Source organism: Medicago truncatula, chromosome 4 (assembly GCF_003473485.1).
Source record: "Medicago truncatula cultivar Jemalong A17 chromosome 4, MtrunA17r5.0-ANR, whole genome shotgun sequence".
NCBI lineage: Eukaryota > Viridiplantae > Streptophyta > Magnoliopsida > Fabales > Fabaceae > Medicago > Medicago truncatula.
In genome coordinates, this window is record NC_053045.1 from 28,514,466 (window position 1) to 28,530,729 (window position 16,264).

General features: G+C 34.0%; 3 protein-coding genes and 1 non-coding gene across 4 annotated transcripts; 2 read left to right on the forward strand and 2 right to left on the reverse strand.

Annotated features, from left to right (window-relative positions):
- The first annotated feature begins 2,071 nt into the window (after positions 1 to 2,071).
- LOC120580201 (zinc finger BED domain-containing protein RICESLEEPER 1-like) lies at positions 2,072 to 3,860 on the forward strand. The gene is made up of 3 exons (XM_039833678.1): positions 2,072 to 2,422; positions 2,602 to 3,347; positions 3,447 to 3,860. Exons 2-3 carry the CDS (start codon positions 2,667 to 2,669, stop codon positions 3,483 to 3,485), a joined length of 720 nt encoding a protein of 239 aa, XP_039689612.1. The 5' UTR covers positions 2,072 to 2,422; positions 2,602 to 2,666; the 3' UTR covers positions 3,486 to 3,860.
- A 1,508-nt stretch (positions 3,861 to 5,368) lies between these two features.
- Positions 5,369 to 5,450, reverse strand: TRNAS-GCU (transfer RNA serine (anticodon GCU)). Its single transcript has one exon. It is a non-coding gene; the product is annotated as a tRNA-Ser (tRNA).
- Positions 5,451 to 7,404: 1,954 nt separating this feature from the next.
- LOC25492333 (UDP-D-apiose/UDP-D-xylose synthase 1) lies at positions 7,405 to 10,515 on the reverse strand. Its single transcript, XM_013600428.3, has 9 exons — positions 10,128 to 10,515; positions 9,952 to 10,044; positions 9,655 to 9,762; positions 8,866 to 8,980; positions 8,643 to 8,776; positions 8,441 to 8,542; positions 8,263 to 8,355; positions 8,041 to 8,176; positions 7,405 to 7,953 (listed from the first exon to the last, which is right to left on the reverse strand). Exons 1-9 carry the CDS (start codon positions 10,404 to 10,406, stop codon positions 7,841 to 7,843), a joined length of 1,173 nt encoding a protein of 390 aa, XP_013455882.1. The 5' UTR covers positions 10,407 to 10,515; the 3' UTR covers positions 7,405 to 7,840.
- A 4,455-nt stretch (positions 10,516 to 14,970) lies between these two features.
- Positions 14,971 to 15,975, forward strand: LOC112420851 (uncharacterized). The gene is made up of 2 exons (XM_024780595.2): positions 14,971 to 15,483; positions 15,577 to 15,975. Exons 1-2 carry the CDS (start codon positions 14,971 to 14,973, stop codon positions 15,973 to 15,975), a joined length of 912 nt encoding a protein of 303 aa, XP_024636363.2.
- The last annotated feature ends 289 nt before the right edge of the window (positions 15,976 to 16,264 follow it).

Sequence of the window (16,264 nt, forward strand, 5' to 3'; positions counted from 1 at the left end):
GGGGTAGGTCTAAAACCGCCTAAAACTTTCATTTCTCTGCGTTTCTGGAGTTTGAAAATAGGAGGTAGGACGAAAAATGCAACAAAAATGATAATTGAATGACCGTTTTGTTCTGTTTTAAAAGGGAATGACCAGTTTCGTAAGTAGGCCAAAACACGAGGACCAAAAGTGTAATTAAGCCTAAGTTATATATATTTTTCAGATAATTTTTTACTTAGTTGATTATCAAAGTAAAAAATAAAAGTGAAAATTCAATGAATTAATACACAAATATAAAAGTAATATAAAATTATATTTACTCGTTTTGTTATTTATAATTTTAAAGATCAAATATATAAATATCTATAACCATAACGTATGGAATTGATTTAAAACTACTTTCCTTGTCATTTTAGTTTTCGACGTTTGTAAGAAAAATGTTTACAATTTATTTTTGTGATAGACGTTATTTAAACATATTAAAAATACTAATTATAAGAAATTTTATAGAAGTATTTTATAGTACTTTTTATTTAAAAAATTTAATTTTTAATACGGATCTGCCCGTTTAGCCCGCGGTCTATATAGGGCCGGACTCGAGATAATATATTTCAAGTCCGTTTTTCAATCGGGATTTTTTTACCCATAATTGATATGTGATAAGTAGTTTTATTTGATGAATACCATGAGATTTAAGTAATTGAATCATTAAACACCAGCAAGTGTTTCCTCACATAAATAAAAGTAAAACATACTATATATATATATATATATATATATATATATATATATATATATATATATATATATGTGTGTGTGTGTGTGTGTGTGTCCAGTGGTATGGTTGTAAAAAACATATCATTAGTCAAGTTAAATAACACCAAGAAAAATTAAGAGACCAAGTTAATGCAACTAGGTTGCTTATCTTGTGTGACTTAATGCAATTTGACTCTTAATCTTGTGAAGTTAATGCATCTTTATCCATCAATAGAATATGATAGTATGTAGGGTTGGGAATAGGTTAGGCTGGCTTACAGGGGTCTACGACCTGGCCTGTTTAAGTATGGTCTGGCCTAGCCTATTTATTAAAAAGGTCAGGTTGAGGCTTTTTAAAAAGTCTATTTGATAAAATAGGTCAGGCTTAGGCTTTTAAAAAAGTCTGTTAAGCCTGCTAGACCGGTCTATTTATACCCATAAGTTAAACCTAATATGCCTAATTATTATTATATTAATACTATATATCAACAAAAAATCATTCTCAATTCCCATTGTCTGCTAAAAAAACGAAATGACAAACTCACAAACTCTATTTCCCAATTCCCATTTAAAATCATTCCCAATTCCCATTCCTTTGGCTTCTCTTGAATCGTTTCTGCTGCTTTTTGAATCGCTGCTACCTTATCGCCGCCGCTGCTACCTTATCACCGCCGCCGCCGTATCAGGTTTGAATCGTTGCTACCTTATTTGAATTGGAACTTCATTATTGGATTTTTTTTTCCCCTTTTTATCGCTGCTACCTTTTCTTCTTATCGCTGCTATATTATTGGATTTTTTTACCTTATTGGATTTTTTTCCCCTTTTTATCGCTGCTACCTTATGTATTCCCCCTTTTTTTTTTTCTTTATCGCTGCTACCTTTTCTTCTTTCCCATTCGTTATTGGATTTTTTTCATTGTCTCATATAGTAAATTTTTGGTTTAATTGCACTTTTGGACCCCTATCTTTCCAAAAGTTGCGGTTATGGACCTCTAACTAATTTAAATACAAAATAGCCCCCTATGTTTTGATTCTTTGGCATTTTTGGACCCCCAGTCCATTGTTGACTCGGTCAATGCTGACGTGGCACCCTAAGTGAGGTGCCACGTGTCAAAAAAAAATATTTTTGCCTTGGGGGTCCAAAACTGCCAAAGAATCAAAACATAGGGGGCTGTTTTGTATTTAAATTAGTTAGGGGTCCATAACCGCAACTTTTGGAAAGATAGGGGTCCAAAAGTACAATTAAGCCTAAATTTTTCCCCTTTTTATAGTGTTTGTTCTTGTGATTTCCATGCTTGCATGCTTGCATAGAAATAGAAATAGAATCATCTAATTATGTCATACTTAAATTTTTTTTGTCATAGTAGAGCTTCTAATATTAGGAAAATAGATGGGTAATCAAATTTTTTATCATATTCTTTTTGATATACAAGGCAATAAGCAGAAACTAATAAAATTGATTAATAGTTTTCTACTTAATATAACACATTTTCATTAATGTTTTTACCATGTACAACAAATGTCTTCTCAAGCAAATGAAGAACCAACTCAAGCAGGAGCAAACACAACTCAAGAAGAAGCAAATGCAACCCAAGAAGAAGAAACTCAAGCTGAACCAATTGTTGGGATAAAGAGGAAAAAAACAAGTGTAATTTGGAAAGATTTCGATGAAAAGGAAATTACTAAAGGTGTGTTTAGAGCTGTTTGTAAACACTGCAAAGTTGAGAAAATGTGTAAACTGCTAGAAGTGTTCAATTCTGTTACTCATGTGATCTCAGATAGTTTCTCAACTATTTAATTGTTGTACTTTATTACTCTTAGAAATGTTTAATATAACTAGTGTTTAATATAACTATTTTGAATGTAGGTAGTGAGTATCCAACTGCAAATTTGTATATGCCAGAGGTCTGAAGGGTGAAGCAGGTACTTGATATGGCGGATGAAGACGAAGATCTCTTTATGAGAGAAATGGCAAAACCAATGAAAAAGAAGTTTGACAAATACTTGGGGGAGTGTAATTTGTTGATGGCTATAGCTAGTGTTTTGGATCCTAGGTGCAAATTTCACAGTGTTTGTATATGTTTTCCCAAGATATATAAATCCAAGGAAGTTTCTGATGAGAATATAGAGAAGGTTAGGCGTTCCTTGGAGTTATTATATGATGAGTATGTGGCCTTATCTTTGGAAGAGTCTTATTTGATGCCTGCTGTTAATTTGGATGGTGATAATCCATCTTCCTCTCAAACAAATGTTAAAAATGCCACTGAAATTGATGACTTGTTACAAACCATTCGGGAGCAAGAAGCCATTTCTCCCACGAAGTCAGAATTGCAAGATTATCTTGATCAAGGTGTTCATGTTGTTCCTAACTCTGAATCCTTTAGTGCTTTGGACTGGTGGAGGAACAACAACATGAAGTATACGATCTTGTCTAAGATGGCTGCTGATATACTACCTATTCCAATCTCAATTGTTGCATCCGAGTCCACATTCAGTGCTGGAGGTAGAGTTATCGATGAATTTCGCTCTAGATTAAATGAAGAATCTATTGAAGCTCTCATTTGTGGTGGTGATTGGTTCCGTCATAAGTATGGTGTGAAGAACAAATCAAAGGTTATTCTTTGTCATGATATTTTACTAATATTTATTCATATATTCATATGGTATTCTTTAGTCCAATAACTAAAGTATTTTTTTCTTTTGGTTCCCAAGGTTGATAAAGATGAGATACAAATCAACTTGAAGATTTGATATCATTTTGATTTTTTGGGCTGGTTTGTGTACATGAAGCTGATCAGTGATTTGTTGACTTGTGTGATATGTTGAATTATGCTGACTTTTGCTACACCTTGAAGATTTGATATCATTTTGGTTTTTTGGGTGGTCTATGTACATGGAGCTGACTATGAGTGATATGTTGACATGCTGACTTTTGCTACACTTGAGTTTTGACTAAGACCATGTGACTATGAGTCTATGACTAATGAGTGTCACTCTATCACTCATTTCTTTTTTTGTTTTCTCATATCAAACACTTTATGAAATCATATTATTTTCTATTTTTTGGTGAATTGTAATCAAATGGTTGATAAACATTGATGAGTACTAACGAAAGATTATTATTATTAGCTCTAAATTAATTGTGATTTGTTGTTTTGTTGTTATAGGCTTTTAAACAGCTTGCTATGTTGTTAAAATTTGTTTTTAGGAAAATAGGCTTTATGACCTGTTTAGCCTATTTAGTATGTAAAATGAACTATTTGATGACCATAATGTTAAATAGGCTTCAAATTAGGCTTTCAGACCAGGTTAGGCCAAGAAAAACGACCTATGATAGGCCATAGGCCAGGCTTCGTATTTATGACTCGGGCCTTTCAAAGCCTGACATGGTCTGGCCTATTCCCAACCCTAATAGTATGTCTCATAAAGTCTTAGTTTAACGGGAAAAATACCGAAATTGTTAGGCCCCTCTATTCCCAACCCTTATGATGGCTTTGCCATCTCTTCTAACTTTTTATGACCTGGGTTCATAAGGGATGGCAAGACCCCCTCCGGGGGCTATTAAGTTACCTATCCATAAAGTGCCTATTAAGGGACTTAATAGGCCCCTCTAATGGTATATCACCTAAGGGTGATTTACCACCTGTTTGTCCCCTATGAAGTAGGGGCCTGTAGCTCTTCTCTTTCGGTGTAGCTACAGGCCCTCGTATAGAGGTGTAGTAGAGCCCTTACTCTATTCCTCAAAGGAATAGCGGGCTCGTCACTGATAAGTAAATTCTTATCTCGCCTTCGGAGAGATAAGAGGAATTTACTCTCTGTAAAAGATGGAATCTCGCCCCAAGGGCTCCCTTCCCTTTCTTATCGGTCAGGAACTCCTAGTTCCTTCCCTTGTAGATATCTTTGATATCTTTAGGCTATCGGTCAGGAACTCGGAGTTCCTTCCCTTGTTGGTATAGGAAATCGGTCAGTCACTCTGAGTTCCTTCCCTTGTTCTTGTAGATGCGGAAATCGGTCAGTCATTCGGAGTTCCTTCCCTTGTTCTAAATTAAATAATGGGCCCCAAAAATATATAAATAAGTTAATGCATTCTCCCATGGCTTTTTAACGTATCAATCATAAATATTTGTCAAATAGTTTATTATATAATTATCGACGAAAAATACCAACCATGCATTCATTATTATTATTATTTTGAAAGAAGTATTCATTATTATATTAATCAGTACCTAATATTTTTTTCAATATACCTATGCCATTTTAAGTTTATAAAATACAACAATATCTCATGTTTGAGAAATAAAAAATGAGATCAAAATTGAAGATTTATTATTATTATTATAGAGGAATAAAATTAGTTTTTTATATTTGTCAAAAAAAAAAGTTTTTGATATGATTAATCATGTTTTAAATCAATTAATTAAAATTCATTAAAAAGAATCAATTAATTAAAACAAAACTGTTATTAAATTAATTTTGAATAAAACTAATATCCTAAATCCTTAACCGACCATTCACATTAATTTGCTCAAAATCTAGTGGTCAGAATAATATTATGATTGAATTATAAGACACGAGCAAAAACGATGCAATGCAAGTGATGAAATTTGAAATAAAAGAAAGAAAAAAAATTAAAACGTCGCCTGAGAGATTCGAACTCTCGCGGGGAAACCCCATGTACTTAGCAGGCACACGCCTTAACCACTCGGCCAAAGCGACTTTTCTTGATGTGTAGCTGAACTTACTAATTATAACATTGAACAATTATAGCCTTTTTAATCAACCAAAACTATATAAAAAATGTGTGATTTTGTATCAGTGCATTCTGATGAATAGCATGATAGAGCCCAAAAAGATAAAATCGGTAATATATGGTGTTATAATAGGACTCGTTTTGGGATGGATAATGTACTATATCAATATTTCCCTTCAAAAAATAAAGTACTAAATCAATATTTTGTTTGAAAATTTAATTATAATGATGTGAAATAATAACTTGATACTAGTTTATTAACTATTATTGACCTCAACTTACATTATGGGTTATGTTATCACACTTCCTTTCCCTTGCATTATTTTCATGTATTGAAAATCGCGGTTAATGATGTTCAAAATCGTTGGTAACTATCTGTGTGTCCAGTAAATGGTTCGGTTCTTGAGATGTAACTCTTTGTTGTGGAATTTGATGTCAAAATACCTTTTCTCATTTTAATTAGGGGGTATAATTAGAAAAATATGTGTTACATTTTTTTTTTTTTTTGAGGGGAAAATATGTGATACATTTAAAATTGGAAAAAAAAAAAAAGACTTTATTTTAAGACAATTTTTTTGCAAGTATGGTAGTTGTGGGACAGAGATAGTAACAACTAACTTTGGCTGTTTAATAAAATTTGGAAGACAGCAACTCAACCTAAATCCAAAGGAGGTCTTAGTATTTACTTGATTTGAAAATCCTAAACTAAACTACACATTAATTAATCACATTTTCTGCTTAAAGACATTTTCATGATTGTGATGGCCCTTTAACAGCTTAACAAACTCAGATTCTTGATGTGTTACATCTGCATACTAGGAGTATTCTTTGTGAATCTTTACTTTAATTTACACCTTATGGAACTTCCCAGAAGTTGTTCTCATTTGGCATGTCTTATACATTTTAGGCTTTTACTAAAAACATGCTTTTCTATTAGCTAAAGTCATATTCTTGGTGCACAAGTTACTATGAGGAAAAGTCATATTCTTGCAAACATGCTTAATCAAACAATCTTATCCTTCTTAATTATTACTTCTTGGTTTCTTTCCAAAGCAACAAACAAATTATGAAGTGCTCAATACAAGTTGTTTGATCTCTTTCTTTGGTGCTTCATGTGGTGCTTGTTCGTAAATAGGTTGCGTAATGAAAGCTTCTCTTAAAATTTGGTACTTCTTTGGTGAATATTACTATTTTTTTTCTTTCAATCGTTTGATATGCCGACCATGGCCAAACTACCAAAGCAATAGTCGCATCATAGGTGTGGCAAACAAAGAAAAAAGACATCCAAGTCTTTCCATGTCCAAGTCTTTCCATGTCACACTCACAAATAACGTAGTTTTCACAAATTCATTAGTCTTAACTTTCTAACTACTGCCACTCATCCCAAACTTTGTATATTTATTATTCACAAAAAAATAATCATGCATTGATCAAGTGTCTTGACTTTCTAAAACAATCAAAGTTTAAAGACAAAAAATAAATTAAAATACTTGTAGCAAATTCATTTTAATAATGGTCTGAAAAAAAGTGGTAGAGGCAAAACATAGAAATGGTAATTCCTAGGATACCCGCCAACTACTACTTGAGGTGGACCAGCTCTAGATCTATTTGGATTTCCTTGTGAGATAAACGTGATTATTGAATTATAAAATCAATTATGCATATTTTAGATATCTTCAATCATAAATAAGTTACTTCAAGTCCAATATATGTTTAATCAAAACTAAATCTATAAGCTTAATTCATTCAATATTAATTTACTTACACTGTTTATACATCAACATATTATTAATTTGATTAAATTAACAGGAGTCAACAAAATGTTAGATCTACACACCATACCATACACGTGAAGAATTAAAAAAAGAAAGGCTATTGGAATAATGCCAGATAGTAAGAGCAAGAGGGAAAATGGGCAAGAATAATAAAACAATAATAAATTAATGACAAATAATTTAGAACACATGACAATTGAGTGTCAACTGTCAACAGAATATTACAACTTACAACTGATCTGGAAAGACAGACACAGCAATGAACACAGACCTCTAAAAACACAAACAAAAAATAGGAGAAAAAGACACTTTCCCTTTATATATGATGATGATGCCTCAATATGTTTAGCAGTGCATAGTGCAAAGCTCTACATTAAAATTACATAAAGCACAGATTGCCCCACATAATTTTCCTACTTCTCTAGGAATAAATTAAGGCATATGGGCTATAAAATGTAGGCTATTGCCTATTGGTCAAGGAAGAAAATTTACCATATATGTAAAATTCAAACAGTAAAATATATGTAAGGTACTTGGGCAAGAATATGCCCTTCTCGCGCTGCCATCGTTGTTTCAACTTTTTAACTTGCAATTGGTTGAGCAATGACTTTCTTAATGGCTTCGGCGTATGTCCTGTGCTGATAGGTAAGTGTGGATTCAAGCAGGTCCCAAAGTGAAGTCTTTGGATTCCATTCTGAGCAGACAACAACCATTCACAGGTAAATTAACTTGTAATGTTGAAGATCAAATAGGTTGAACGAATGAGGAAATCTGAACTTACCGAGCTGCTTGTTGATTATGGTCATGTCAGGAATTCTCTTGTCACTATCATCATATCCCTCACCATAAAATTCTTTCGAGCTCACATCAATCGTAGGTGTTTCAGGTGGTTGAGTTCCACTAACCTTTGAATAGACCTGTAGAATCGAACAGTTGTTCAATACCCGACAGGCTTAAAATCTAATATCAGAACCAAATAATAACAGCAAAACAATCATTTTACCTGGATCATCATTTCAGCGAGCTGCCTAACTGTAACCTCATTGTTTGGGTTACCCACATTAAAAATATGGCCATTGGCTCTGGCAGGGTTTTCCTGTCAACAAACAAGTTGCATAACCTTCAAAGGACTAACCAACAACAACAATAAGTTAAGAGGAACACAATATCACATAACCTACAATCATCAATAAGACAGCTTCAATAGCATCTTTGATGTAAACAAATGTTCTCTGGGATTCACCACCATCCACAAGCTTGAGGGGCTCTCCTCTAAGAAGATTCTGCAGAAAAGGAATAGACAGAAATCGTTTTAAAAACTATTCGAAACTGCAGCTAAGTTATCTAAAAGTTAAACAGTAGATTTAGTAAAATGTAACATACATTGCTGAAGCATGCAAGAACACGGGGAACACCCTCACTTGGTCCGTCAATACCGGGAATGAAGTCCATTCTAGGTCCGATCCAATTAAAGGGCCTCACAATTGTGAACTCCAAGCCGTTTTCAGCACCCTCAGCTGCCAATGATCACATGTCAGTGAGACTATTCAATATTGGAAACAAAATCAGTCCGTGTCAAGAAAAGAAAAAAGCAAAATCAGCTCACCATAAACCAGCCTCTCAATCAACTGCTTTGCACATGCATATGACCATCTCTGCTTTTCGATTGAACCGAAAATGCATGGAGACACATCTTCTTTAAGCATATAGTATGCAGGGTCCTAACAAAACATTGGAAACAATATAGCTCATGCAATTCCAAAGCAGGAAGAAGAAAAGATAAAAGAAAAAAAAAGATAAGGACAATTGATTGAAAAAGTTCACCATCATTATTTAATACCCTAGAAGAAACTAACAAAGTACTAATCCTAAAAGAGGATGAAACATGTTGCAAAGTCATGTCACTTCACTACATGTCAATCTCCTATTTCCTATAACTAACAAGACAAATACAAGTGAAAAATGTGCAAAGTCAACATCATCTAAATTCAGATCCAAAAAAACACAGGACTAATTTTTTTTGACAAAAAAAAATACAAATTCATTTTTATTTTATCTTAATTGTTCCAAAATGTCATTTCCTGCTCAAATCTTTAAAGACAAGAAAGAAAGTAACAAATTGTCATTTCTAAAATTAAAAATTATCTTATACCAAAGAGTTTCTAACTAAGCTTTATTGCATGTTAGTTGTTACAACACATGGTCACACACAAACAAAATCACGTGCTTTAATTAAGATGATGTGTGAGATTTGAACTACCACCGACACATTCCAAATCATACAAACACAAAATCATAACTAACAAATTATACATCATAACATAACTAAATAATCATAACTAAATGAATCATAGATCTGAAACAAATAAATCATAGATGAAAAATGAAATTTTACCTGACGAAGAGGACTATCTTTAGGAAGATAACTACCAATAGTTTTCCCATACACTTCACAAGTAGAGAAATGAATCAACCTCTTATTGGTTTCAGAACAATACTTCACCTAAAAAAACACATCAAAAAAATCAAATTTTCAATCACACATACCCATCAATCAATTATTCAACCCAACATAACAAATCACTTAAAAATTCAAACTTTAATCAAAATAACACATACCCATCAATTAATTTCACAACCCAATATAACAAATCTTATAAAAAAAATTAAAATTTTAATCAAAATAACTTACCACAGGAAGTGCATCAATGAAATTGCTATAAATTGTATCAAGAGGACGTGTATTGTAATCAGCAGGAGTACAAATTGCAGCCAGATTTATAACCTAAACACAAAATCCAAAATCAAATTTTCAAGAACAAATCAAAAACCTAAATTGAAATAAAAAATTGCAAAATTGAAAATTACCAGATCTGCCATCTTGATGAGACCTTCAAGCCTTGAATCGTTCTTGATATTAAGACGATGAAAGTGAATGCGACCATTCCAAGGAAGCGATTCAGGTTCTAAAAGGTGTTTGATTTTGTCGTTGTAAACATCTAAAGCGAGAACTTTGTGAGAAGTTTCAGACATGAGTTTTTCGCAGAGATGAGAACCGATGAAGCCACCGGCACCAATCATGCAGATTGTGAGAGGTTTGATTGGGTTTCCGTCGAGATCTATGCGTGTTGAAGAGGGTGACGCCATTGTTGTTGTGTTGATTCGTTTCTTCGTGAGAGAGTGAAGAAAAGAAAGAAAGAACGTGAAAATGATAAGTGTGGGTAGGTTTGTGATTTGAATGGTAGTGATATGAATGGGGGTGGTGTTAATATATATGGTTGTACTCCAATATACTAGTAATATTAATTAATATTATTATATTATTCATAATTTATTGTAATAAATAAATAATACTCCTAGTTTTTTATTTTATTTTAAGATAAGGTAAAATTTAGGGCATCGCAGAAGTAGACAAATGTTCAAGGATCTCACGTGTTTACATCATTCGTTTTATTTTTTAACATATCAATTATTTTTTCCAACCCAACACCATCCTTTTTAATTTTTTTTAAGTTGTCTAGTGGTTAAAATTTACTTTTAAGACAAATAAATATGATGTTTAGGGTTCGAATATGATCCTTATATTACAATGCATTTTGTTTTTAACAATTGAGTTATGCTAAAAGAGACTTTGCCCATGTTAATCTTATATCATTAAATTTCAATAAAATTTATTTATTTTAGTATGATTTATTAAATAGGGCCTACGAAGAGATAAGTGCTTAGATGGCCAAGCAGTTTCATGTACATTCAAATTTTCTACTCCATAATGAGGTACTTATTTAGTATGTTATTAAATAATTGAAGCACATATCATTGTATATGATTTTAGATGAGAAAAATGAAAATTGATTCAGTTGTGGACCGTTAGTATATAATTAAGGGCACAACGCCATCCAGAAGGGATCAAACGGTCTTGGGCGCATCCTTCGAAGGGGCGCCACCTTAAAAGGCTTCTAGAAGCATCTAGACGCTCTAAATATGAATGACAACTTCGCAATTCATCACTTCGTCTTGTCCCAAGACTTGTGTTTGGTGGATATTGACCGTCAATATATAATTAAGTGCATAACATCCTCCAGAAGTGTCCAAACGATCCTGGGTGTGTCCTCCGAAGAGTGTTGTCTCATAAGGCTTTTAGAAGCATCTAGACGCTATAAACATGACTTAGGGCACAAGCTCATGAAAGGCTATAAATACTCCTCTTAAGATCATTCTCAAGGTATGACCTAAAGAGACTAAACTTTAATTGTAGATATTGTAATCACTACAAGTATAAGTTGATAAGAAATTGACTGACATGTAAAAATTTGGGTTCATCATTATCAATGTGAAGATTTATTTTATGTGTATCTTTGTTGATGATTTGAACCTTGAATCATGTCTTGATGTTGGTACCATATGGAGTCTAACCCTCGAGACTTTTTTACATAAAAAATTAGATGAACTATACAAGTATGATTCAACATAGTTAAAACACGCTTAAAAACTTTAAGAACATCGACAAAATTACATATAGATCATTTACAGAGATTTTAATTAGGCTACCACCTTGAGCGGTACAAATCAGCTACTTATTAGTTATTATATGATGAATCAATTTTTATTGGCACTATTTTACTATTAGAAAAGAAATGATAATTTAGTTTCTTAAAAAAAATAGTTTTTTAGTAAGAAAGTGAATTATAGTGTTACTACTAGTAGTATTATTATTTAATTTTAAAGAGGAAATAAAGAGACAAGAAGAAGATAACGTGTTTGTGATGTAAGTTTCGTCCAGCGCGCGATTGGAAGGTTTGTGACAACACGCGTTCAGCACGTCGCATGCACTCCACGTGTGTATATTGATTGATAACCAAAATTTAATTTATTTTTCTTGAGAAGAACCAAAAATTAAAGACCGGTGCTAGTCAAACCCCAAAAAAAATAAGTTACATCGAAATTTATTTAAAATTTTACAATAATACCAAAATTGTCCTCTTCATGTAAATTTTTAAAAACTCATCTTTTATGATCATTCTAAACCCTTACCCCCTTTCATCCACAAATCACCATAGATGTGCAACTAATATCTGAATCAACATCTTTGTTATTGATCTGTACTATATTCATAAAGGTTAGTGAATTTCATGAATTTCATTTTCGATGACTTTCTATTTGTTTATTGTTTGTTTTGGTATGAGATATGTTCAATTTAGGTTAGTGTAAATTCAGTTTACTTACGTTCAATCTAGATTAATGTAAATTAAGTTTACCTATGTTCAATTTAGGTTAATGTAAATTAAGTTTACTTATGTTCAATTTAGGGGTATATTAGTCATTCTGGGGTGTAACTTGTTTTTTTTGAGGTGTGACTATCACCAGTCAAAATTAAAACTTAAAAACTAGTTCTTTCAAAATAAGAAAAACCTTAAAAACTAGTATCCTTAAAAAAAATGAAGTTAAAAACTAGTAAAAAAATCATTTACAGAGGAAAGACGAACATTACCGTGTGTGTCTGTATGCTCTTTTTACCTTGCTAACTTGTGTATATATTTTATAATGTTTGTTTGTGTAATTTTGATTATAACTTTTAAACATTAATGGAAATTATTCGTAGATCAGTTTTTCTACAAATTATTTTCAAAACATATCAACTCGACGTAAATAAAATAAAAATAAAATAATGATTATTTTCGTATTGATTATAGGGTTTTGTTAATGAGTGCTCCCGGAGCACTAAGCATTCCTTATAAAGAAATTATTTTTTAAAAAAAAAGTAAAAACTTTAATTTTTAATAAATGCACAAACTTACATAAAAGCTTACCACTTTGGGTGCTTAAAGAGTGTCACGGGGACAGTCGTTAACGTTTCCCGTTGTTTATATTTATCGTGACATATACTAATCTACAAAATCTTGATCTTCATTGTCTTTTGCAACAATGACGTCGATTTCAAATTCAAATCCTTTCAGTGTCAATCATCATCATGTTTCTCACCATGCTTAAAGGCTTAGGTTTGTCATGGCCTCGTTTAGAATGCGTGCCTCGTTTAGCGTGCCCGACCTTAATAGGTCTCATACGATAAGAGAGCAATTTTTATTTTTTATTTTTTTTTACTTTGGTTCACTAAAATGACCTTTGATTTTAGTTGCTGTACAATCCTTACCTAGTGTAGCAGGTTAAAGTAATTAAAAATTCTCACAATAATTTCCCTAAAACATTATTGCTATTAATATTAGAGGGCTAATGTATGAATATATTAATTAAATGACTAATACCTCAAATTCGTCATTGAATTTTAAAATATCGGCCAAATTCGTTCTTGAATTTTGCGAAATATCTATTTAGTTCCTGAATTTACAAAATGTCAATCAAATCAGTCCCTCCGTTAAGTTGGTGTGTTAACGGAGGTGACGTGTAACGTTAACCTCTTACAAGGCTTACCACGTCAGATGCCACGCAAGCAGGGACCAAATTGATTGATTTACATAAAATTGGCAAGGACCAAATTGATGGATTTTCAGAAAATTGTCAACAGCTCTTTCTCCTTTCTCATTAACGACTCTTTCTCCTCTTCTTCATTAACGACTCTTTCTTCCCCAAATATATAAATTTGGAACCCTAAAAATTGAAGAATGATTCTAGAGAAACTAAAATGAAAAGTTGATATATTTATAAGGATTAAAAACATATTTATCCCTATTTAAAAATACCATAATATTCTTTAAAAAAAACATAATATGTAATTACTAATGTTATTTTTATTTATAATTATATAGTTATTATCATTAAAACTAAATCAGAATTAATCAAGGCCTATGAGCATGCTGGGATTTTTTCAAATTTTCCAACATTGTCAAAAACACCCTTTGTTAAATGTAATTATGGACCGTCATAATATTCCTCAAAGCTTAGAAGCCCTCTAGAAGGACTTAAAAAGGGCCTAGAGGCCTTCCAGAAGGGTTATTGGGTTTAGGCGCATCCTCCTAAAAGATGCCGCCCTCCTTAACCTCCAGAAGCTTCTAGAAACCGCCTAAAATACTAAAATATCCATGTTGCTTGGAGGCGAAGCAATAGTAACCCAAGCCCACAACAGGCTATAAATACCACTCTAGAGATCATTCTCATGCACCCCGATAGTCAGTCTAAAACCCTAATATACGATTCTTAAACCCTAGAATCCCTTATTGTACTTTTTGCAAGTACAGTTGGCGCCGTCTGTAGGAAGAGGTAAAACTAACCTTGACCACGATTGTTTGGATCGAATTCTCGATTCAAAGAAACGTTGAATCGTAGGTCTCTCTGCGATTCAAAATCCTAACCTTCACCAAACGTAAATCGCACCTCACGTACGATTTAGAGAAAAGCCGCTATGGCAACACTAGAAGAAACAGAAATGATGAAGACTCCGATCGCCCAATTACTAGAACAGAACGAAGCTCTGCTCGCTTCGGTGGAAACCATCCAGCAACAACAGCAGCAGGAGAAGGCTGACTCTCATCATGGCGACCTAGACGAGCCAGAACCCCAACCGCTCTCAACTGAAATCTGGAACGCTCCGGTTCCAGATAATTTCAAACCGCCTCACTTACCTACCTTCGACGGGAGGGGTGATCCGTTAGAGCATGTGACCGTTTTCAACACCAGAATGTCTGTGTATGGAGTCGCCGACTCCCTCAAGTGCAAGTTGCTGGCGGGAACCTTTGCTGATGCGGCTTTACGTTGGTAAATGAGCCTTCCTCGTTTTTCCATTATCGGCTATCAGGATATGATAAGGAAACTCACCCAACAATTCTCTGGGAGCCGTCACCGTAAGGTTTTATTGACTAGCCTGTTCAACGTTCGACAAGGGCAGAATGAATCCCTAAGAGAATATCTCGCCCGCTTCAACGACTCAAAAATTAAGGTTTCCAACCCCAACCAAGAAGTCTTCGTTGGCGCTTTTCAAAATGGCTTGCGAGCTGGACAATTTAATGAGTCGCTCGCACAAAAACCCGCCGATTCGATGGAAGAGATAATCGCTCGTGCTAAATGTTACGTAAAAGGAGAGGAAAGCAACGCGGAGAAAAGAGCCAGGGACGCCAAGAAAAAAGGAAACTCGGGAGCAGAACGCAGGAATCACTATGTTCCACCCAACAATGACAGGGGAACATTCAAGAAACAAAATGAAAGGAATCAACATCATTACACTCCCGAGCACTTCACTCCTCTGAATACTCGCCCCGAAAGAATCCTCAAAGAAGTGCTTGAATAAAAAATCATGTCAGCTCCGGCAAACCGAAGCAAATACATGGGAAGCAACATAGATGCTTAGTGTAAGTATCACCTGATACAGGGCCACGACACGGACGAATGCGTCCATCTTAAAAGAGAAATTGAAAAGCTCATCCAAAGCGGGAAACTGCGAGGGTACGCTAAGGAGAGGGGTAGCAATGAAAAACAACAAGACAAGCCCAACACCGAACCCAAACACACATTACACACCATTTCGGGAGGTTTTGTTGGAGGCAGGGAGTCAAGCAATTCAAGAGAGAAGTATGCTCGCCAAGTAATGCTTTTGGGAGACAATTTCACATCGTCCTCGGAAAGAAGTCCTGATATCACTTTTTCAGCAAAAGATTTCGAGCAAGTAATCCCTCACGACGACGATCCGTTGGTCATTTCTGTCCAGCTGCTTAACTGGGAGATTAAGAGAGTACTCGTGGATACAGGTAGCTCTGCAAATGTTTTGTAATATGACGCCTTCAGCAAAATGGGTTTGAGCGAGGAACAACTTCAGCCATTCAAAGGAACCCTGTCCGGCTTCACTGGTGAGAGGGTGCACGTACGGGGCTATATTACCCTAAAAACCATCTTTGGATCAGGAGACCAGCAAAAATCGATAAAAATAAGGTATTTGGTAATAACCTCGCCTAGTTCATATAACGCCATCATTGGCCGCCCTTCCATCAACCTTTTAGATGCTTTTGTATCCACCAAACATTTGATGATGAAGTATCCGCTTGACGATGGGCGGGTAGGCA